Here is a 24,615-nt window from a genome sequence, read left to right as displayed (position 1 = left end):
GTTTTTTGTGAGAATGGGTTAGGTGCCTGCCTCACTCCACACAGACCCCACTGCCTCCTTTATAACTTTTAGCCCAGGGAGTAGAGCACTTCGCTGGGGTGTGGCATACTAGGACTGAAGTATCCTCTCTTTGATGGCTAGAAGGGATTTGAACAGGGGTCTCCCACATTCCTCAGGAGCATGTACTAATCACTGAGCGCAGTGGGCTGTAGCCCACGAAAGCTTATGCTCAAAGAAATGTGTTAGTCTCTAAGGTGCCACAAGTACTCCTGTTATTTTTGCGGATACAGACTAACACGGCTGCTACTCTGAATTCTGCTGTAGGGCTCCCTCAGTGTCTGCAGTTGAAGCTGTTGTACTCTGGAAAAATAGAGTGATTGGAGAAAGGAGGACTGGGTCTCCCACCTCCCATGTGGGTACCCTAACCACCAGGCTACAATCTTATTCTCTCTTGCTCTTTCTCTGACTCAATGACCATTTAAGTGTTTATCCACAGTGGAACTGCTTCAACATACAGAGAGAGAGAGAGGAAATCCCACATCAGAATATTACATAGTCCAGTGGTTAGAGCACTTGACTTAAAGATGGGTGACCCCCGTTCAAATCCTTTTTCTTTCTGAGGCGGGAATTCAAGGTGAAGGTCCTAAAACCCAGGTAAGTGCTGTAATCACTGGGCCGAAGTTATTAGGTGGGCAGCAGCAGCAGCACTACCTTCTCCTTTGGCTGGTTTTGAATGGGACCCTATCCAATAGGAAGCCTCTGAACACGCCTATTTGATCAGACCCAACGGGCCTGAACATAGATGCTAGTGTTGGGGATGCTGCTGCACCCCTGGCTTGAAGTGGTTTCCATCATATACAGGGTTCTCAGCATCCTCACTGTACAAATTGTTCCAGCACTACTGGGCCTGTCTTCCCTCAGTTTGCTTAACTATGAGGCAAGTATCCAGATACCTAGAGGGAGGCAGCTGTATGCATGCTTAGAGGCAGAAATGTATATGCTTAGGGAACATTTACTGCAGAAACTTAGGTGCTGAGTAAATGTAGTTGCCTCCATGGTTAGGCGGTAGTTGAACAGAAGTGCTGTTGCTTAAAACTGGAATTTAGGTGCCTAATTACCTTGGTAGATTTGGTGGTCCTATCCTTTTCCTAGTGCTTGTGTTTCCTGGGTTTGGTCTCTAATACATGCCAATTTTCACCTCTCCCAGCTCTCCCCTTCTGATCAGGTTGGACTGCCACCTGACCAGAATTCATCAGTTTAGTTTTGATCTAATCTATCAGATTCCTTTGCTTCCTCTATGCATTCTAGTATTGACATCCCACCCCCTCTATTATGTTCTGCAGAAGTGGGGTGAGATGGGGAGGTGGCAGCGGGAGAGCGACGTTCACAATCTTGACTGCAACTTTAAAATAGTGTGGCAACTCGAGTTCCCCCTCCCTCTGGCGTGTGCGTGTGTGCGGGCAAGGCTGTGTGAAATGACAGCACGTGTGAGCTCCGTCCCCTGGGGCGCCCTGTGCACCACGCACGCACCTCCTTCCGTGTGATGACTGCAATTGCATCCTCTCCCCCGCCCCCCTTGCGCGCTGCAGTGCATGTGCCACGGCTTAGATCACGCGCGCGCCAGCCCCAGGCTCGCGTGGTTCAAGCGCGCGCTATACTCCTCATCTCCCCCCTCCCTTGGGAGAGGCGGCCAGGTCCGCGCGCGCGCGCGCGCGCCCTGGCTTAGTTCCTCTTTTGCTTCCCCCCTCCCTTCCCGAGCAGGGGCTGGCGCTCTGCAGTGATTGGCTGGCTGGGCTCGGCCAGGTGTCGGGCTCGGCGGCGAGGAGAGGCCGGGCAGGGCAAGGCGCGCGGAGGGGGATGGCAGGAGCCGGCTGCAGCCGCAGCGCCTTGCACTGCAATCGCAGCCTGTAGGCGCTTCCCGAGGGAAGCGGGGCTGGAACCAGGGGAGAGCCCAGCGCTGCCCCTTTCCCCGGGCGGGAGCAAGCAGCGTCCTGCTGCCCTGTGCTCTTCCCTTCTGGGATGCTGGCTGGAGCTGAGGGCACGCCGACCGGCCTCAGCCGGGAGTTCCCTGCGGCGTGCGGGGGACGGGAGTAGCCGGGGCAGCGTTGGAGAGAAGCCTAGCAGCAATAGCGAAGGGAGGGTTTTATTGCATGACAGTTCTGGGTTTGATTGCTTCTTAAACCAAAAACAGCGGAACAGCCGCCTTCCCCCCTCACTGCTCCACAGCGCATCCAGAGGGGGAAGGCACTGAAGGACTTGTTGACCCAGCAGGATCAGCTGCTGCGGGAGTCGGTGTATTTTTGCTGGCGCCTGTGAGAATTGATCAGTGAAGTTACTGCCCTGCTTCCATCTTGCGTTATTCTGAGTGTGAGTACTGACAATTGTCCATCTCTCTCCCTGCAAGCCCTCCTGCTTGCCTGTGTACGTAGTGCAGGGGGAGAGGAGATGTGTCTTGTGTCGGGATTGGTATTTGGATGCAATTGCTCAGTTGGAAACTGCTGAATGTGGCTTGCATGGAAGCCGCTCCTCCTGTTCCGAATTTGGAGCTGGATTGTTGTACAGTAGTTTCACTAACTAATGTGACACCCGACCGAGGAGAAGGGCTGGGATGATTTTTGCGGGGGCGGAGGGGGAAGATATGTGTGACATAATCCTCTGCCTGTATTCTCCCAATTGCATCTGGCTCTTCCGCTTATTTTGCCTGTCGCAATCCTGTTCAGTGTGGAATTTGCTCTTTTTAACTTTCCTTTTAAAATAGCCATTGCAAGTGAGTCCTATAACTAATGACACCGAATTCGGTTGACGACAGAGGAGGATGTAGGCTGAGATGTCACCCCCTAGGACAGAGAAGGAGAAACTGAGAAAGAAGGGATGATGGCAAAGCATAAGAAGGGGAGGGAGGTTGGGATTCTTCTAAGGATCTGAACTTATTTTGCACTTATCCTAAAGGTCAAAACCAGACTCAAGCCATCCTCATTCATTTACACAGCTATGCATTATTTATAGCTCTTATTTTTCTCTGGTTCTTGGGTCTTTCTTCTTTATATGAACTACATGATGTTTATATGTGTATTATAATGACCTAAGATATAGAAATAGAGAGGAAATACTCCCCAAGACATTGTGTGAAGGGAGAGACATATTTTCCAAATGAAATTTACAACAGCAAAGCAGTTAGATCCTGCTATCTTTCCCACCTTATAAAAACAACATTATCTGGTTGAACAGATCACCTCTTTTGAGTGATTTAATTTATTAACATTTTAATGTTAAGATTTATTTAGTTTGATTACAGGCCAGATGTCCGACTAGCGTGGCAGCCTTTTTAGTGAGATCATTGTTCAAACACTGTCATTGCAGTTATTAACAATAAATAGAATATTTTACTTTTGACTAACTTCTCTGAGGCCATTCAGGATTGTACTGTAAGATGTGTAGCACTCTTTCACTGCGTCCTTTTTGCCAGTACAGTACATAGCACCGTTTTTTTTAAAGCCGAAGAGCACACATTTTCCTAGTATCAAGGTCAGTATATTGTGACTGCTGGGGAAAATACCATATGGCTTAGGTTAACTTGTCTTGGAGAATCTAATTAAGTAGTATTGAGTTGTTTTGTGTTTTTATTTTAGATTAATGTAACCAAGTTAGAACATAATATAAAGCAAAATATTTTAGTGTGGGTGCCTCACTAAAAATATTCTCATGGATGTAAACAGTGCTTAGAGACGTACATGGACAGATATGTGGGTTTGTTTTTCTTTTAATCACCTCCTCCTTTATTTGAAAGTGTGGATAGGTGTCATCTTGACAGTTCTGGAGGCTAGAATCTTTTACTACTAGAACATCTGTAATATGGGGACTGGTAATAAAGGTCTCCTTTACTTTCCTGACAATATGTCTTAACCCTATTCTGGAAGAATTGCCTACAAGTGATAGGATAGTTCAGTTTCCATATTCTCACAAATCTTTGTGGTTCTGTTGAGACTGTCAGCAGGCTTGCCAATTAATGACAGTTGTTGTTTTTTTCTTTTTGGTGATGTAGATATCAGTCCAGTTCCTAGTGGACTGAAGAGACAACCCACTCATTTCCTATAGCACACTGAACAGTCACCCATCACGTAGTAATGACACATAACCTGTAAGTGAAAGATTGTGTCCCCCATTACCAATCCCTTGAAGGGTACCAATACCATGTTTATGGATTTTTTTATTGTACATAATTGTATCCGGGAATGTGTATTGATGTCTCATGCCCTTACACCATCCAAAATATGCAGCCATTTGCCAATCTTCTTGTGGAATCTGATGGCTAATTCGAATGCAGACTTCAAGTATGCACATGTAAACTTTTTTTAAAAGGCGCACAGAACTAGGCCCTGAGGTATGCTTGAAAAAAATAGCTCTTTCCTGGGACAGGTGCACAAGACCTGCTTAGCATTCCTAGGAAGTCGTTTTTTAGAACTGTCTTTTTATACCAGCTAATGTTCCTGATGAGCTATTTCCATCATAACTTGCACTGCATGGAGGTAGAACAGGACTACAGTCTAGAACATGCCAAAATGGGGATAACTAATAATGGTTTCAGTTTCCTTGCTGCCCAGGCTTCCCATGCCCAGCTCTACCAAACAAATGAAACTACTGTTAGAAATAATAGCGAAGTCCCAGGAAGTGAATAATAGTTAAGTCCCAGGTAGACTGCATAGGGCTATAAAAGGATCTCTCAAAAACTGGGTGACTGGGCAACAAAATGGCAGATGAAATTCAATGTTGATAAATGCAAAGTAATGCACATTGGAAAACAATCCCAACTATACATATAAAATGATGGGGTCTAAATTAGCTATTACCACTCAAGAAAGAGATCTTGGAGTCGTGGATAGTTCTCTGAAACCATCCACTCAATGTGCAGTGGCAGTCAAAAAAGCGAACAGAATGTTGGGAATCATTAAGAAAGGGATAGATAATAAGACAGAAAATATCACATTGCCTCTATATAAATCCATGGTACGCCCGCATCTTGAATATTGCATGCAGATATGGTTGCCCCATCTCAAAAAAGATATATTGGAATTGGAAAAGGTTCGGAAAAGGGCAACAAAAATGATTAGCGGTATGGAACGGGTTCCGTATGAGGTAAGATTAATAAGACTGGGACTTTTGAGCTTGGAAAAGAGATGACTACGGGGGGATATGATAGAGATCTATAAAATCATGACTGGTGTGGAGAAAGTAGAAATGGAAGTGTTATTTACTCCTCATAACACAAGAACTAGGGGTTGCCAAATGAAATTAATAGGCAGCAGGTTTAAAACAAACAAAAGGAAGTATTTCTTCATGCCATGCATAGTCAACCCATGGAACTTCTTGCCAGAGGATGTTGTGAAGGCCAAGACTATAACAGGGTTCAAAAAATAGCTAGATAAATTCATGGAGGATAGGTCCATCAATGGCTATTAGCCAGGCTGGGCAGGAATGGCGTCACTCTGTTTGCCAGAAGCTGGGACAGGGTGACGGGATGGATCACTTGATGATTACCTGTTCTGTTCATTCCCTCTGGGGCACCTGACATTGGCCACTGTTGGAAGCCAGGATACTGGGCTAGATGGACTTTTGGTCTAACCCAGTATGGCTGTTCTTATGAATTTTACCAAGTGCTTGCTTTGAAAAATTATTCTTAGAGAAGACTTTACCACACATGAAGTAGAAGGAAAACTTAGAGTTTAATGTGCTCAAATCAGGGAGTCCAGATAATTTCCATCCCAGAATACTGAAAGAGCTGGCACCTGAAATTGGGAGTCCAGTGTGACATTACGCCCCATATTCTTTATAGAGATATTGTTATGACATGAATAGGGCATAACTAAGATGTGTTTTGTGCAAGATAAGGCATGTGAGATATCATTGGAAAGGTTATGATCAGGACCGTCTTTAGCAAGAGCGGGGCCCGATTCCTGGGGGTGGGGCTTGCGGCAAGCCCCACCCCGAGGAATCGGGCCCCGCTCCAGCCGGGGTCGAGGGGCTTGGGTCCAGGCTGGAGCCGCTGGGGCCAGGTCCAGGGTTGCTCGGCCGGTGCACTTGGCTGGGGCCGGCACCCCAGGGCCCGAGCTGAGCCGGGCCAGGGGTGCCGGGGCCGGGGGTGCCCGGGCCGGGGCCAGAACCGATGCCGGCGCCCCGTGGCCTGAGCCGACCTGGGCCGCGGCCAGGGGTGCTCGGCCGGGGCCGAGCTGGTGCACTCGGTCGGAACCGGGGCCGGAGCCGCTCAGGCCGGGGGTGCTCGGCCAGCGCTGGGGGGGGGGGTGGGGGGGCTCGGTTGGGGCCGGGCTGGCGCGCTCGGCCAGAACCAGGGCTGGCATCCCAGGGCCCGAGCCGAGCCGGGGCCGGGGGTGCTCGGCCGGAGCCGGACTGGGCCGCGCCTCCCCGGATTCCTCCTCGCACCCCCCCCCGCCCAGTTTACCTGCTGCCGCCTGCCCCTGCTTGTTTTCAGACTTCCCGCGAATCAGATATTTGCGTGAAGCAGGGGAGGGGGAGGAGCAGGGGGCGGAGCGTTCAGGGGAGGGGAGGAGGGGGAAGTGAGCTGAGGGCGGGGTGGACAGCTGCGGTGCCTTCTTAGGCGCGGGGCCCGATTCAGCGGATTCGGGTGAATCGGCCTAAAGCCGGCCCTGGTTATGATTTGTTGAATGTGATTATCCTATTTGTATGCATGTATCATTTTTGTATCTAAATTTAAGAATCTGACTATGTATCAATTACAAAAGTGTTTGCATCTGGGTAACACCCTCCCACCCACCCACCTTCCTGGGATGCTTCATAGGGCCGTTGACTCATGGCTGCTTTGACACTGTAGGGTCATGTGATCATGTTACCTGGTACTGGACTCCATCTTGGACTACTAGTATTTTTCCATCGGTAGAGGGTGGGGATCAAACTGGGAAACAAAGGATTCCTGCCATATGTAATTTGATTTAAGGCAGGGAAGTGAGTTAATCAGGGTTCATTTTTCACTGAATCCCCGCCAAGGATGACTGCTGGAAACATCTAAGAAACAAAGATAAAAGGGAGGTGGGGGGAGAAGGACTAAGTCCAGTCTGGAAAAGGCGTCTGGCCTGTGAAAGCAATACCTAGAGTTTTAAGTTGCAAGCAAGAGCAGCTTGTCTTCAAGAACCTCTGCAATCTGCCTAAAGCAACATTTAGGGTGAGAAATTAGCACTTGTAACTAGTTTCTTTAGTATATTAAGCTTGGTTTGCATGTTTGTTTTATTTGCTCAGTAATCTGCTTTGATCTGTTTGCTATCCCTTATAATCACTTAAAATCTTGTGTAGTTAATAAACGTGTTTCGTTTTCTCTAAAACAGTTTGTGGAATTCCTAACTGGGGGACAAAAAGCTGTGCATATTTTTGTCTACTTTGAGGGAGGAGGTGAATTTCAATTAGCTTATGCTGTACAGTTCCCTGTGCAGCGCAAGACAATATCATTTTGGGTTTACACGCCAGAGGAGGTATGCACTTGAGTATTGGGCAATTCCCATGCAGAACCAATCTCATTTGGCTCAGCAGGGCAGTGTAAGAGAGCCCAGACTGGTGGAACAGGCGGGTTCAGTGGTATCCCAGTACATCAGGTGGCACCCTGGAATGGGGGGAGGGGTGGGTAGGTAACCCGTCACATCAGGTTGTGAGGATTTAAAATAAATTTTGTCTATTTAGGGGTAGTACTTAGGACTGGAAAATAGATAATGTACCTGTATTTAAGAAAGGTCTGCAATTGCCTGGATCACTTTTTCCCCTGTTATTTTGACTTCAGTAGTATGCAAGGCTTTAGAACAAATTGTGAAAGAAAAAAATAATTAAATTCATAGAGGTAAAGGGGAAGTAACACAACATGGGCTTACCAAAGGTAGATCATGCCAGACTAATCTGATTTATTTCTTTGAGAAAACTGATTTTTTTAATGTAAGGGAAGTGCCATAGATCTAATATATTTGAACTTCAGTAAAGCATTTGACATGGTACCACAAGGGAAATTATTAGTTAAACTAGGAAAGATGAGGATCACTGTAAGCAGGATAAGGAATTGGCTAAAAGAGAAAAAGCAACAAGTTCTGCTGAAAGGTGAATTATCACATTGGAGGGAGGTTACTAGGTGAGTTCCTCAAGGATTGGTTCTGAGATCAATCTTAGTCAATATTTGTATTAATTACCCTGGCAGAAAAAGCAGGAGTGTGCTAATGAAATTTTCTGATAATAAAAAGTTGGGAGTCATCTTGCATACAGAGGAAGATTGAAGTATTAGACAGGAACATCTGGATGACCTTGAAGATTGGAGTGACAGAAATGGGATGAAATGCAATAGTATAAAGTGCAAGGCATGCACATAGGATATAATAATAAGAATTTCTTCTGCAGGCGGGGGCTTATCAGTTGGAAGCGACAGACGAGAGACCTGGGGGTGTGAGTCGATCACAGGGTGACTATCAACCACCAATGTGATGCACCCGTGAAAAAGACAAATGCAATCTTAGAACAGGGCCGGCTTTAGCAAGAGCGGGGCCCGATTCCTGGGGGCGGGGCTTGCTGCAAGCCCCACCCCCAGGACCCGAGCCACGCCGCGGGGGGGGGGGACGGGGGGACCCGAGCCCCGCCGTGCCGTGGGGGGACGGGGGGACCCGAGCCCCGCCGTGCCGTGGGGGGACGGGGGGACCCGAGCCCCGCCGTGCCGTGGGGGGACGGGGGGACCCGAGCCCCGCCGCGCCGCGGGGACGGGACGGGGACGACCCGAGCCGCGGGGACGGGACGGGGACGACCCGAGCCGAGACGGGGACCCGAGCCCCGCCGCGAGGGGGACGGGGGAGCCGCGGGGCCGGGGGGGGAGCCGAGCCGCGCCGCGGGGCCGGGGGGGGAGCCGAGCCGCGGGGCCGGGGGGGGGGGAGCCGCGCCGGGGGGGCTGCGCGGGGGGGGGGGGGAATCCGAGCCGCGGGGACCGGGCCGGGGCCGGGCTGGAGCCAAGCCGGGCCAGAGGGAACGGGCCGCGCCTCCCCGGAGCCCTTCTCCCGCCCCCACCCCAGCTTACCTCGTGCTGCCGGTCGGCCCGCCCCTGCTTCGTCTCAGACTTCCCGCGAATCTCTGATTCGCGGGAAGCAGGGGAGGGGGCGGGGCGTGCAGGGGAGGAGAGGAGGGGGAAGTGAGCTGGGGGCGGGGCGGACAGCTGCAGCGCGGGGCCCTCTTGGCGCGGGGCCCGATTCAGCCGAATCGGCCTAAAGCCGGCCCTGTCTTAGAATGTGTCAGGTGAGGCATTTCCAGTAGATAGAGAAGTATTAATGACATTGTATAAGGGACTGCTAAGACTGTGGACAATTCTGGTCACCCATGTTCAAGAAAGAGGAATTTAAATTGGAACAGGTGCAGACAAGAGTTGTTAGGATGCTCGGGGAATGGAGGGCCTGTCTTATGAGAAAACTAGCTTGTTTAGTCTGGCAAAAAGAAGACTGATTGCTCTATAAATACATTGGGGGGTAAATACTAGGGAGAGCCAAGAGCTATTTAAGGTAAAGGACAGTGTTGACAAAAGAACAAATGGATATAAACTAGTCATGAACAAATTCAGGCTGGAAATTAGAAGAAAGTTTTTAACTATCAAAGAGATGAGGTTCTGGAATAGCCTCCCAATAGGAGTTGTGAGGACAAACAATTTGCTTAGTGTTAAGGGAAAGCAGGATAAATTTGAGTAGGATTGTACGGGGTTGCTTTTGACGGTGGGGGACAGGGCTTAACAGTTCTGAAGCTTATTTCTGGTTTGCGTCTCATGTCCCTAAAAGCTCATGCTTCAGGATTTCAGCTGGCCACCTGCAGGGGTATGGAAGGGATTCTCCCACCCCCAGAGTATTCTGGAAGTTTTCTGTTTTGTTGTTGTTTTTGTTTTTTATCTCCTTCCACTGAAGCATCAGGGACAGCCACAGTTGGAGGTTGGACATCGGTCAGGGAGAGCCATGGCGCTGAGGTGGCATTGAGCATTCTCTCTCTCAGGTGCTTGGATGACTGGTTCTTCCTCTTGTGCTCAGGGTCTAACTCATCACCCATATGTGGGGTTAGGAAGGAATTTTCCCACAGCTCAGACTGACAGTGACCTTAGGGTTTTTTCATCATTTGTAGTGGGTGGGAGCAGGTCACTTGCCAGGATTATCAGGGTATATCTCTTTCAAACATTTGGGGGCCTCTGGCACTGATGTACCTTAGTCCCACCTATTCTCTGCCTGGGGCACATAATAGTCTAGTCTTCTGTGGGCTTTAATACTCTGGTCTAATTTTGGTTGTTGGATTTGGTATATGGGTGTTGGGTGAAGTGGGTGGCCTGTGATATACAGGAGGTCAGACTAGATGATCTAGTGATCGTTTCTGGCATTAAACTCTGTGACTTTTTGGGGGTGGGGTGGGGGAGCTGAGTGCCTACTGTACAGGGCTCCATTGTCATCATCCTGAGATCTTGTAAGTGGAACAATGGGTACAAGAAATAGGATGTTTGAAAGAGTTTTTTTTTTTTTTTAAGTGCGTGGCTGATATTGAAGAAAAGCTGTGTGTGCCTAATACATAATTGTTCATAAGCAATTCATCCATGTGAAAATATGACTCGTGTATTGCTGCCAAGATCTGCAAGGTCTATTGTGATCTGATGAATAAATGCTGGTTGCACAATTAAAGCTGCTTTAACGAGCACACCGAATTCCCTTGCTGTTTCAGAAATGTGAAGGGTCAAATTCATACCTTGGACAAATGCACACACTCCCATTGAAACCAGGGGGCAGAATTTCTTCTTTGAAAAGGAGAAAGTGTGGATTTAATTTGCTTGAATAGTCTAAATAAGTCCCGCAACCCTCCCTTAAGATACTTTCTCCATCTTCCATTTGAACCCATAGAACCTACCCTTGTTTACCTGGTATATATCTGTAGAGTTTTGATAAGCGTAGCTCAATCACGTAAAGGCTGTTAGCTTACGTTTGCACTGCTAGCAACCTGAAGGTGATTATGTTCAGGCTGCATACTAATTCATCAAAGTGTCTTATACTCATGAATTTGGTTTCAAAGGGAGTTCATTGAATACTAGGAAGAGGAAGACCGATTGGGCAATTTGAATGAGGGAGAAGTGTACTACCACTTTGTTCAAACCATTTAAGAAATTGAGATCCAGAAGAGCAAAATAGAATGTGAGCAGTGTAGAAAAGACAAATGCAGCTGGATTTGCAGTGTACTTTAACTTCACTTATCCCTCTGTGGGGAAGGAGACACATGCACACATACAAATTTTCTCAGAGGGTTTATACAGATATAACAGGTGGCTTAATGTGGTCCATTATATGTGGCAGAGATATGATAAAGATCAGTGATTGTGTTCTCATGTTTGAGTCAATTTCACTTTCAGGTGAATAAATTAAGGATTGTATTCTTTGAAGAAGTTTGTTACAATACTTCGATGCAATTCTTATCCCAAATTCAAATCAATGAGCAGCATCTTAAATACTTGATACTCTGAAAATGTGTTGTGTAAGCTGGTTTAGTATCCCACCTAAAAGCTGTAGCAGAGATGAATACATTCTTTTTGAGAAGACCACATTAGCCTTTGACAGGTCAAGCCAATATCTGCAATATTTCAATGATAGGTTTTTAGATTTCACAGAGATTATACCAGAAAAGGGAATATATTAGATTTCTGGGCCAGTATCATTTCTGTAGCGAAGATGTGTGCGCGTGTGTTTGTGAGAATATCATGCTAACAAAGGGCTTGGTCTTGCAAATCTTTACTCACAGGAGTAGACTGCAATTTGGTAAAAGAAATGAGACATCTCTTTAACTTTTGTTTATTCATAAACGTTGCCTATTGCTACTCATTTAAATTATGCTATTATTGGTGTTTGGCATTCTTATTGTTGTAGCTAGGGTGATCAGACAGCAAGTGTGAAAAATCGGGACAGGGGTGGGAGGTAATAGGAGTCTATATAAGAAAAAGACCCCAAAATCGGGACTGTCCCTATAAAATCGGGACATCTGGTCACCCTAGTTGCAGCCATTACTGTCTCCTGGCAGGCTTCAATATAAAGCATTACCTTGTAAAATTATTTTGGGGTTCTTCAAAATGAAATGTGACATTCAATGAAACTTTGTCTATTGAAATGGGAGAGCCAGAACACCGAGCAGTTTGATCTTGCAAATGGCACTCTTTTACTGTTGTGTTCAGTCCTCATTGAAAGTGTGCCCACAATGGTCATCCAAGTAGTCTTCCTGTATGGTTCCTTAGAACCAGAAAGAAGGGGAATTATAGCCCACCCTGCTTATTGGAGTTCCAAATTCAAACCCTGCAATGTAGCAGTAGACTGGATTGTCTTCCCAAACTTCTTGCCCTCCCGAGACTACTATTTCTGCCCCACAACCACCATGTTCCTTATGGAAGATGCCAGAGTAAAACAGAGTTCCACAGTTTGGCACAGTCCCAGTTGCTGAATCTGTTCCCATTTAAGGGAGGTCTAGAGCCTTCATAATAGAAGATAAGTCCCAGTCCCTTCTTGTGCAAGGAGAAATCCCAAACTCAGACCTTCATTGAAATAGGAGTTTTCCCATTGACTGAATGAAAAATGAAAAAGAGCAAACTTATTTGGTGCAATGGGCTTTTGGTCAGGGCTGCAGTCTTTTACCTTCATTCTATAGAGGCCTTTTCAGGGCCAAAAGAAAAGAAGTCCTCTTTGCTCCAGAGAAGATACCAAACAGTTTTTCACTCCTCTTTTTTTCTAGAATGACATCAGCAGCATTTGCAGCCCATTTTCCTCCAAGAAACATAAAAACTTTATTTATAAAACAAAACAGCCCCAAACCCCACCTCGAACCAAACACAGAACAACAAACAAACACCTCCATATTTAAAAAACAAACAAACAAAAAACCTGTGCAATAGCCTTTCTGTTGTCATACTCTGGCAGCTGTTTTCCCTTCTCTTATGAGGCTAATTGAGTCTAGCTGCTTCTTGTCTCTGCTTATTAACCATAGTCTTCCTGGTGTGCAGCACCAGTACTTTCTGACCTGGCCATCATCTGTGCTCCTGAGGATGCACTGTATAACCTGTCACAATGACATCCAAAAACGCAGAGAAAACTGGTCTTTGACCATTTAAATCTCATAAAATAAAATGAAAAAGAGCAAACTTATTTGGTGCAATCATCCTAAACTTCTGTCATATGGATGTTCAACATATTACTAAACATTGCTCATAAAGAAGTAACAACTAATATATTCTTAAGCACATTGTGGAAGTCCAGTCATTTTCCTGCAGTCAACATCAGCCTCATGTGTAATTGACTCTAAAAAAGGAGAAGTGGTGCTCCAGATTCCAGTGGTACTTGGTGAAACTCCTGGAAAGTTTTGTCTCTACATTTGTATCCCTCTATCATAAGTATGTTGAAATTTGCATAACTCATCATGGAGTGGACTCTGATCAAATCATAGCTCATGTCTTGCAGAACAAGGATTTCCATAGAGGCACTAAACTAAAAAGTAATTAAAATAGGTTTTGAAAGGATTTAATAGATTATAGACTGGTAACACTGCTGTTTTTTGTCAATGGCTCAGTGGAAATCTGGCTTTATCTAAATAAGATAGAGGAACTGGAACACACAAGTGCAAATCCAAACAGTGATTCAGAAAAACTGGAATCTTTCATTACCTGAGCTAATATGGCAGATCCCAAATACAGAAGTCCATAGGTTGAGTCCAGGATAGCAAGAACCTGAAACATAATCCTGAGCTACTTCCTTCTAGCATTTAATGTTGAAGATCCAGATTTCTACTCCAAATCAGTCTTTGAGAAGGAGATTGCATCAGAATGGTGGAAAACAGTGGCTGGAATGTTATAGAAAACTTGAATTCAGAATTTTATCTGTTTTTAAAAGATCCGTGCTCCTGTCCAGCCAGCTCTGTATAATTTTGTGCATACTTTTAGCATGTACAGATAGTTTTGGTCAAAATTTGTGATAACCAGCTTATTTCCCTTTAGTCACACCTAGGTTTAACATTTATCAGTATCTAATTGCAGGTACAAAAGAGGCATAACCAGTTAATAGACTGAGGCCCAGAAATAGTCACCATTCTTGGATCCAGACCAGTTATATTTAGTACAGGACCTGAATATAGACCGTGTAAAGCCAGACTTGCTCTTTTATCTTCATACTCACCTGGAGCTGGATGAGGATTTCAGCTCCTGAGTGCAAATTAGAATTGCTTTAGGAATGCCCTAATTTGTCTCCATCTGCCAGTGGACCCAAAGTGAGGGATTACCAGAGCACAGCATCTCTCTGGCCATAGCAGGAGTAAGAGCTGGCCTGTGATGTTCTTGTGTTTTTTTGTACTGAATTGCAAGCTTTTAATTTTGAATAATTTGTGTTCTTTTTATGTTTGAAGAATGAAATTATTACTAGATGAACAACATAGCATTAATTTTGTGTTTCATTTAATAAAGCCATTGTAGGGTGTTTTCTAGAAAAGGGGGAGGGGGGGAAATCTGCCTCCCCCTTCAAGGATGGGGAATATTGCAACAACTCAGCTACAAGGGCTTGATTTTGACCATACCTACGCTAGTTTTGCATTGACATAAACCCACTAACTTGTGATTTATACTGGTGTAAGCAAGATTAGAATCATTCAATAGGTGTTATAGTAAATGAAGAAAGCGCAGTTTTGTGATATTATCTTTGCTATTTTTGTGTTTTTGATTATTTACTTGTTGCAAATTACTGAATTTTACAAATTAACAAGTTTTCCTATTAAAAGTATGAATTAGCAGATTTAATATAGTAAATTTGCTGTTTATATCTGGTTACTAATAGAGTATACTATATCGTTATGGCAAGGCAATATCTGATGTAGTAACAACTTACTTTCCATTAAAACCAAATTTTTGGCTCCCCTCTAAAAGTCCTTCGGAAAAGTCTCTCCAGCTTCATAAGTGGTCTGTGGCTGGAGGTCAACTTTGGGACCAAATTTTACATTGTTTGACAAACTGTTTTTAGGAAATAAGACATAACATACTAGTGAATTCAAAATGTATTGCATTGAAAAAGTTTTATTAAGCTATGGCCTGTGAAGTAGAGTATTTGCACTGCGAAGTAGTGTATTTTCATATTATGTTGACCTCTATTAAAATGTTTGGAAAATGAAGCTAAATTATACACTTGACTATATTACGTTGAACATATAGTTGCATGCATTGATCATGATGTGGCTTTTGAATTAAATAATTCAGAGGAGCAGCATACTGTGTTAAATATTTTCACCTACTGTGTTCAATTGCACAAAATTACGTCAATATAAATTATGTAACTTAATACAAGGTAAGGTAATATCTTGTATTGGACCAACCTCTGTTGGTGAGAGACCAGCTCAGAAGAAGAACTCTGTGTGACTCAAAAGCTTGGACAGAAGTTGGTCCAATACAAGATATTACCTCACTCACCTTGTTTCTCTAATATCCTGGGACTGACACAGCTACAACTACACTGCATACGTTTTCCAGAAAGTCACTTTCTTTCAAAATGCTTTTTATTCCCAGATCGTTAAAAGTATAGATGATAAAAAAGGAAGACTTACCGCAGCTTCACAGCTGTACTGATGCTTGGGCATCGTGAACATGCTGAAGTGTTTGTGCTGATTTGTGGATTGTTTTTCTTTTAGTAAGTTGCTCTTTATAGACTTAGTATGAAGCAGAGAGACCTGAGAACGTGTTAGGACAGAGTGGGATTAGAACAGTTATTTAACTGTATAATGTAAATTTGCCAACAAGCTGATGATAGTCGCACAGTAAGTCATATAATTAAAAAATTTAGTGCTCATTTGCATGCTCGAACCATTAGGCCACGCTGCCATTTGTACCCTGACCTGGAACAATTTACATAATGACTGTTGGCTGTCCATTATTGGTCAGGTTATAATATGTGAGTTGCACACTATCAATCAGTGGCCTCTTTTCTCTGTGCCTGTTGTCCAAGAAATAATTGTCTATCCATACATGGCCATTACTGTTTTGTCTCTCTCCAGTCTCTTGCTCATGACTGGAAACACATCAATCATTCCTATATGATCAGAAGATTAAGTCTGATAGAATACATAGTAGATCAACCTTTCTTATGACTCTTGTTGCTAAGTAGCAGAGGCTAGAGAAGTACAATACAGACAATTAAGTGATAGCTGAACACAGTTTGCTTAGTTCAGCATTATAAAAATGTACAAGATTAAAAACAGGAGAGATGAGGTGAGATTATGTAGGGCCTAGAAAGTTAGTAGTGGAGAGGTAAATATAAAAATGTTCCCTTGTTGTTCTGAATTTATGGACCTAATTCTCATTGCAGTTACACTACTGCAACTTCATTGACTTCAGTGAAATTTCAGCAGCATAGTTGTGGAGGACAAATTAGTCTCATGAAGTTTAAGGGCAGAAGACACAACCAGATCATTTAGTCCAGTGGTTCTCAAACTTTTGTACCTTTCAAATAGCAAGCCTCTGAGTGCGGGCCCCCTCCCCCTTATAAATTAAAAACACTTTTTTATATATTTAACACCATTATAAATGCTGGATGCAAAGCGGGGTTTGGGGTGGAGGCTGACAGCTCGCCACCCCCCATGTAATAATCTCGTGACCCCCTGAAGGGTCCCGACCCCCAGTTTGAGAACCCCTGATTTAGTCTGACCTCCTGTATATCACAGGCCACCAACACCACCCAGCACCCTCACACTGAATCCAACAACTTGATCAATAAAGTCAAGTTTTACACTGAGATTACATTTATAATTCCACAGACTTCACTGGGAGTTGTACTTGCATACCAATTGGCAGAATTTGGCCTGAAGGATTCTGTGTTAGTATGATTTACTAGGAAGGCTCTTTTATATGGTATTAATTTTTTCATATAAAATTAGGGTTAGATGATGAAAATAAAATCCTTCAATCCTGATAAAGGGTGCTTTGGTTTGTCCAATGCAGTGTTTCAATTCATCTTCTAAGTTATTTAAGGAGAAAAAACTACAACCTTTTGAAATGACTCTCGGAGATGCATGTTATTTTTCATGTCTGCAGAGGAGTGGCATGTTTAGGTGAAATACTCCTTGCTCTTTTTCCTGTATATTTACCATCTACTGACATAAAACGTTTTGTTTTAGTCTCTCATCTAGAGAAAAGTTTAAATGATTTCATTGCTCTTTTATGCTTTTGATCTCTCATACTCAGTAAGGAAATTAGTGAAGGATGTGGAAGAAAGATGTATCAGGAGCTCTCACTGGTTTCTTAAAGAGGTTATCCAAACGCTTCAAAACATACAATACTAACCTTTTGTTTTTTGGTGTTTTGAATGCCTGCCGTTACTATATACAGTGGCAGACGTGTAGATTAATGTAGAGTAAGATAACATAGTAATAATAATAACTTGCTCTAAAAGTTATTTTACTGAATATATAAGGATCATTTCACCTGCCAGTGGAATGAAGTTAACTGTGCTGTGGAACTCAGCATCTATTGAATATCACAAAACAAGCTTATACAAGAATTTTGGGCAAGAAGTGAAAAAAAATCTTTCCAGTTCGTACTACAGAGATTTTTAAGCATGGAGTATGTGTAATAGGATTTAGTCGAGACTACATATAACAATTTTATTCTTGCTAAAAGTGATATGAGATCACAAATGAGTAGGATCTTTGTTTATCTCATTCAAAAGATGGTATTCCAAATCCTCAGCTAGTGTAAATGACAAAGCTCAATTAAAGTCAATGGCGCTAGACTGATTTACAACACCTGAAGATCTGGCTCAATATTTTCTGCAGCATGTAGTCCCATCAATATCCTGGGACATTGGTTCACTGCTGATTCACAAGGGAAGAATGCCTAAGACACTGTTCCCTGTGACATCTAGACGTTCCTTGGAGGTTTCCCTTTCAAATAATTGCTGACCAATCCTGAGGGTGCTTAGGTTATGATTATGATATTTGCTGGGATCCTAGCCAAATATGGAATGGCTGCAGAGTAATGTTCATTCAATATCTTTTTAGTTCAAATTTATGCTCAGAAAGTATGCTGCAGTAATCCAGAATTCAAAAGTCCTCTCCTTTGCAATTATAACTTATTTTTATTCTTTCTCCTCCTCGTCTGTCTCTCTCTCTCTCTCTCTCTCACACACACACACACACACACACACACAAAACCCCACTAAAATAATCTTGTTTAAAGACCGTATTGGTAATATGATTAGTTGTTTTTAATTAATAAATGTGTGGAGACAAACACACACAAGTTGTGGGGAAGAGAGCTTGTCTGCAAACAAGGTAGTCAATCTATCTTAGATAAATAAGCTGCTGCTTATAGAATTTGGAGGAAAAAAGCATGTAATACTTTTTTGCTGAGAACTTTTTACTGTTGAAATATTCTTTCTAAAATTGACGTAATTCAAAAAAATAAATGCCAGACAGATGAAACAGCCTTTTTTTAGATCCTGACAGTCTACCCTGGGGTCTGATTCCCTACCACCAAGCAATGCCGCCTCAAGCACAGCTTTACTAAAATATTTCTTCTAGCAATTGCTCTATCAGGGAAATCCTAAAAGACCTCGTGTCGTTGAACAACAAGGAAAAACTATAGATTTCAGTTATTGCTTTAGAATTGAGATTTGAAAGCATTCATCAAAAGTTTTCCTGTCATTTGTTTAAACTTATAAATGTTTGGGTTTTGCTTCGTGGTAACACACAAAGGACCAAATCAAGATCACAGCCTCATTGTGCCTAGTAATGTACAGATACACATTAAGAAATAGTTCTTCACCCAAAGAATTTGTAATCTAATTTCAGACATTTATTAACAATGTCTTTGATTTCATCTAGCATACCATTAATTACATCTATTTATATTTTGAGTATAATAAATAAGATATTTTAGTTAGTGAATTTTAAAGTTCAACAATAGCCAAACAAGTAGAAAAAGATAAATGACATTCTCTTTCCAGGAATATGCAGTTCCCTTTCAAAGAACTAAAGAATTGGAGCAGATAAAATACAGTAAAAACAACACAAATGCATTTTCAATTGAATTGTTGGCAACAAATGGGCCATCTTATTTTGGAAAATTATTTCAGGATGAAATGTAGCATGTTTCACATTTTCACCGCTTGCTCTAACACAAAGGTCACTTAATTCCACGCCATAATTTTATTTGTTTAGAGTATTGCTTAGATATATCTTTGGGCTATACACATTCTTAGAAGAGATTTTAAACTTGTAATAGATACAAAGCTGCTGAAAATTTTACACATAAGAATTCCAAAGAGTTCTTTGTAAGTTTTTATATGAAATTATTAAGAGTACAAAATGGATCTGCAATGATTGGATACTGTGGCTTCCATATAAAACTATGAATAGCATGCATGGTTTTTGGGTTCCCTTACTGGTAAAATTTTCACAGGAGCCAGTATTGATAGTTGAACTTACCAGTTTAATAAAACAAAACAAATGAAAATGAAAAAACACAAAGTGTTGGACCATCATTTCCCAGACAGGTAGGCGTAGGTTCTAGGAATTGCCTTTTTCACAGCCGCTTCTCTGTTTCACGTTTAGGGCTTTTAGAATGCTTGAACATTTCCTTTTTGTCCCATCAACCACTCACAGAAAGAAAAAAAAAATCCATAACTACTTGGGGGATACTGATACTATCCTGGTAGGGGTAATTGAAGTGTTTAGATAATGAGCTCTAAACTAGTTTAGTCCCTTAGGTAAATACATTTCAATATATTTTCTTAGCTGTAAAAATATTTCATCAGGTTTTGAGATCGTTTTTGATTCCTTGTAGAAAACTCTGAACATCTGTTGGTGATGAGGAGGAGTTTGTTCTTTTCATAGGTGATTTTTGGGATAGCAGACTGCAGAGCAAATTATATCTGTATATTGTGGAGCTGTTTATGCATTATAATTTTTTAATTCTCCTCTCCTGTTCAGTATATTGATGGCATAATCCTAGATGAATGAGATCCTGTTCTTTCCTTCTTTGCATTTTTGTTTTGGAGTGAGACATGTCCAAAATTTTGTGTTGATGATCCTAGAAGTTGTAGTCTTACAGCCTTGCTGCTCTTTGTTTGCCAGCAAATCTGTTGTTTACACTTCCTGTTTTTAATTGAATCTGTTTTGTATTTCTGTTTCAAATATAATGATTTTTTGTTGCTATCCATTTGCAAAAATTCTCATATCCAGGCCTCAAATATTTTATTGAATTTTCCTGTTTTATGTTCTCTCGGTCCCATTATTTGGCTGTTTTCTCAGCTCCTATACTTTTCTAAGTCTTTCAATTATTTTGTTGGGCTTTACACTGTAGTTTTAGCTCCTGCTGGATGCCCTATCTGGCATTATCCTGTAAATCAGATACTCTTTGTTTCAGTTCCTCTGTTTCTATAGATATACTGATGGATTTTCATGTTTGACACTTCAACTTTGTTTTCCAAACTTCAAGGCTAAAATGAAATTAGTAATTATTTAGTGCATTGGCTTGTGGTGAATCTTCCACTCTGAGTTTTTCCCTCCCACGTAGTTTTGAGGCAGAATTGTTCAGGGTATGTCAAATTTCTGTTAGGAATATTATTGAATGGCAGTTTTCTGAAAAAACATTTCTAGATGGATTAAGACCAAACAGGTAACTTGAGGTATTTAGTCCAATAGGGCAAGACATTCCAGAAGCATGAATCTCACTCCTCCATCGGGATCGCAATGGGAATTTAAAAAAAAATCCTATGCTTTTCTTGGAAATAAAATTGTATTTTATTGGTTTCCAAAGTCTACATGTAGTTGATTTGATTTTGAACTCTTGGAATTTCTAAATTTCTTCTTCGTCACTGTAACATATTACTTGTAGGTAGAGTAGCAATGTTGCCCCTTACCAAGTGATAGAAATATTTGCCCATTTTTGAAAATAACTTTTGAGGGCCTATTTGAAATAGTCCTTTATTTTATGAATTCATTGAAGTCCATACAATGCTTTCAAGTTGTTCACTTGGTACTTTGTTGCTTTTTGTGATTTCAGGTACTTTTTTATTGTTTATATCCAGGATAGAGCAAATAATGGGGAGGAAACTGGATCTATCTGGTTTGACAGATGATGAAGCAGAGCATGTTCTTCAGGTGGTCCAACGAGATTTCAGCCTTCGCAAGAAAGAAGAAGAGAGGCTGAGGTAAGAGATTTTATTAATATATATTTTCATTTTGATTGTCCTGTGTGGGTAACGAACAAGATATATACTGAACAAACTGGAGAAACTTGGCCTTTCAGCATCCATAATAAATATTTTTCACATTATGAAGCTGGATGTATTGAGCACAGAATATTTATTTTGGTTTGTAATTATAGTCAGATTCAGTTATTTGGTTAAATACCATAATTGATTTCTTTTTAAAAAGTGTTTTGAATACATTTTTCATAGAAGTGAATAGGTGAAGTAAGCTTTTCTCTCTCTCTCACACACACTCACACAATGTAATATACAGTATATTGTGCCGAAAACTTTTGTCTGACCAAATATTCAGCTTCTGCTTTCAGTCACATAAAATCATTAAAAAACAAAAAGAGCCCATTACAAAGAAAAGCAAACTAAGTATGAAAGACAATTTCCCTCATGGACTAGCAGGAATGTGAGTTGGTAGATGTAATAGCTTTCCCATAGTTTCCAACTACATTTCCTTTTGTATGATCCATGTTTCCTTTTAGCTTCTCTAGAAAACATGACTTGCTTATTCTTGAGGAGAGACTGAAGTACCTATCTCAACTTGTTGCATACGATTTCTCTTGCCCTAATGCTAGCATGACAAATGGATACCATTGTTTATCTCCCAGCATCTCACTGGAATCACAAGAGCAGGAAGTTGCTTAGGAAAGATATGAAACCCAGCTGTATGTTATATAAATTGAAAAAGAAATCCCTCTTTTTATTGTTGTGGTTTTATTTCCTGTTGCTGTTCTCTGAAATAATTACTACTTTGGAACAGTCAGAAGAAGGGGAAATACATCATCACACTATCCTTCAAAAACAACAAGGAGTCTGGTGGCACCTTAAAGACTAACAGATTTATTTGGGCATAAGATTCCGTGGGTAAAAACCTCACTTCTTCAGATGCCGTTTTGAGTGCACTGACACCCCCTGATCTAATGGAAAAGAAACTTGATTGGAACCGCAAGGTGCTGGTTAGCTTAGGATAAAGGGGAATGTATATAGGAATAGACCCCTCCTCCCACTGAGAACCCCTTTGTTCATTGGCCAGACAGATGCAAGTTGCTTGTCTCTTGCTTTCTATAGTCTCTTAGGGTATGTCTACACTACGAAATTAGGTCGAATTTATAGAAGCCAGTTTTATAGATATCGGTTTTATACAGTCGATTGTGTGTGTCCCCACATAAAATGCTCTAAGTGCATGAAGCCGGCGGACCGCGTCCACAGTACTGAGGCTAGCGTCGACTTCCGGAGCGTTGCACTGTGGGTAGCTATCCCACAGTTCCCGCAGTCTCCACCACCCATTGGAATTCTGGGTTGAGGTCCCAATGCTTGATGATGCAAAACAGTGTTGCGGGGGGTTCTGGGTACATGCCATCAGGCCCCTCCCGCTCTGTCAGAGCAACGGCAGACAATCGATTCGCGCCTTTTTACCTGCGTTACCTGTGCAGACAACATACCACGGCAAGCATGGAGCCCGCTCAGCTCACTATCACCATATGTCATCTGGGTGGCGGCAGACGTGGTACTGCATTGCTACACAGCAGCAGCTAATTGCCTTTTGGCAGTAGATGGTGTATTACGACTGGTATCCGTCATCGTCGTACTCCAGTTCAATCATAGGCACCTGGGCAGAGACGCTTTGTGTCCTGGAGACTCAGTCCTGCCGGCAGTCCTATTGAACCGTCTTGACAGTGATGGCTAGCAGTCGTAGTACAGTATCTTCTGCCAAGCACCCAGAAGATGCCGATGGCTATCAGTCATGCTGCACCGTCAGCTGCCAGCTTAAGATATAAAAAATAGATGGACCAGATTTGTTCTGTATTCATTTGCTTCCCCCTCCCTCCGTGAAATCAACGGCCTGCTAAACCCAGGGTTTTCAGTTCAATCTTTGGGGGGGCCATTCTGTGTGACAGTGGTTTGTGTTTCTCCCTGATGCACACCCACCTTTGTTGATTTTAATACCCTGTACCTGTATGCCATGTCGTCAGTTGCCCCTCCCTCCCTCTGTCAGTTTCGCGGCTTTTTTCAGGCCAGACGCCATAGCACTGGCATCATGGAGCCCACTCAGAACACCACGGGAATTATGAGCACTATGAACACCACGCACATTGTCCTGGAGTATATGTAGAGCCAGGACATGCCAAAGCAAAACCAGGACCAGCCGAGGAGGCGATTGCAGCGCGGCGACGAGAGTGATGAGAAAATTGACATGGACATAGCCCTCACACAAGGTACGGGCCCCAGCAATGTGCAAATCATGGTGTTACTGGGGCAGGTTCATGGCCCATTCTGGGCCCGGGAAACGAGCACAGACTGGTGGGACCGGGAAACGAGCACAGACTGGTGGGACCGCATCGTGCTGCAGGTGTGGGACGATTCCCAGTGGCTGCGAAACTTTCGCATGCGTAAGGGAACTTTCAAGGAACTTTGTGACTTCCTTTCCCCTGCCCTGAAGCACCAGAATACCAGGATGAGGGCAGCCCTCACAGTTGAGAAGCGAGTGGCGATAGCCCTGTGGAAGCTTGCAACACCAGACAGTTACCGGTCAGTCGGGAATCAATTTGGAGTGGGCAAATCTACTGTGGGGGCTGCTGTGATCCAAGCTGCCAGGGCAATCAAAGACCTGGTGATATCAAGGGTAGTGACTTTGGGAAACGTGCAGGTCATAGTGGATGGCTTTGCTGCAATGGGATTCCCAAACTGTGGTGGGGCGATAGACGGAACCCATATCCCTATCTTGGCACTGGAGCACCAAGCCACTGAGTACATAAACCGCAAGGGGTACTTTTCAATGCTGCTGCAAGCCCTGGTGGATCACAAGGGACGTTTCACCAACATCAACGTGGGATGGCCGGGAAAGGTACATGATGCTCGCGTCTTCAGGCACTCTGGTCTGTTTCGAAAGCTGGAGGAAGGGACTTCCTTCCCGGACCAGAAAATAACCATTGGGGATGTTGAAATGCCTATCGTGATCCTTGGGGACCCAGCCTACCCCTTAATGCCATGGCTCATGAAGCCATACACAGGCAGCCTGGACAGTAGTCAGGACCTGTTCAACTATAGGCTGAGCAAGTGCCGAATGGTGGTGGAATGTGCATTTGGACGTTTAAAAGCGTGCTGGCGCAGCTTACTGACTCGGATAGACCTCAGCGAAACCAATATCCCCATTGTTATTGCTGCTTGCTGTGCGCTCCACAATATCTGTGAGAGTAAGGGGGGGGACATTTATGGCGGGGTGGGAGGTTGAGGCACGTCGCCTGGCCGCTGATTACGCGCAGCCAGACACCAGGGCGGTTAGAAGAGTACAGCAGGGTGTGGTGCGCATCAGAGAAGCTTTGAAAACCAGTTTTGTGACAGGCCA

At 43.4% G+C, this 24,615-nt stretch overlaps 1 protein-coding gene across 10 annotated transcripts in view; it reads left to right on the top strand.

Annotated features, from left to right (window-relative positions):
• Window positions 1-24,615, top strand: part of MYRIP (myosin VIIA and Rab interacting protein) — a 373,571-nt gene that overhangs the window by 15,932 nt on the left and 333,024 nt on the right. For 3 of the 10 annotated variants that reach the window (XM_065587126.1, XM_065587123.1, XM_005278577.5), the window contains exons 1-2: window positions 1,750-2,367; window positions 21,096-21,218. In XM_065587126.1, coding sequence (XP_065443198.1) covers window positions 21,109-21,218 — 110 coding nt within the window. In that variant the 5' untranslated portion in view covers window positions 1,750-2,367; window positions 21,096-21,108. Of the gene's footprint in view, window positions 1-1,749; window positions 2,368-21,070; window positions 21,219-24,615 lie in introns of those variants that run through there. The other 7 variants (XM_065587125.1, XM_005278579.5, XM_005278576.5 and 4 more) reach the window with 5 other exon arrangements.

This window comes from Chrysemys picta, chromosome 2, assembly GCF_011386835.1.
Source record: "Chrysemys picta bellii isolate R12L10 chromosome 2, ASM1138683v2, whole genome shotgun sequence".
Taxonomy (NCBI): domain Eukaryota; kingdom Metazoa; phylum Chordata; order Testudines; family Emydidae; genus Chrysemys; species Chrysemys picta.
This window is presented reverse-complemented; position numbering and strand designations above follow the sequence as displayed.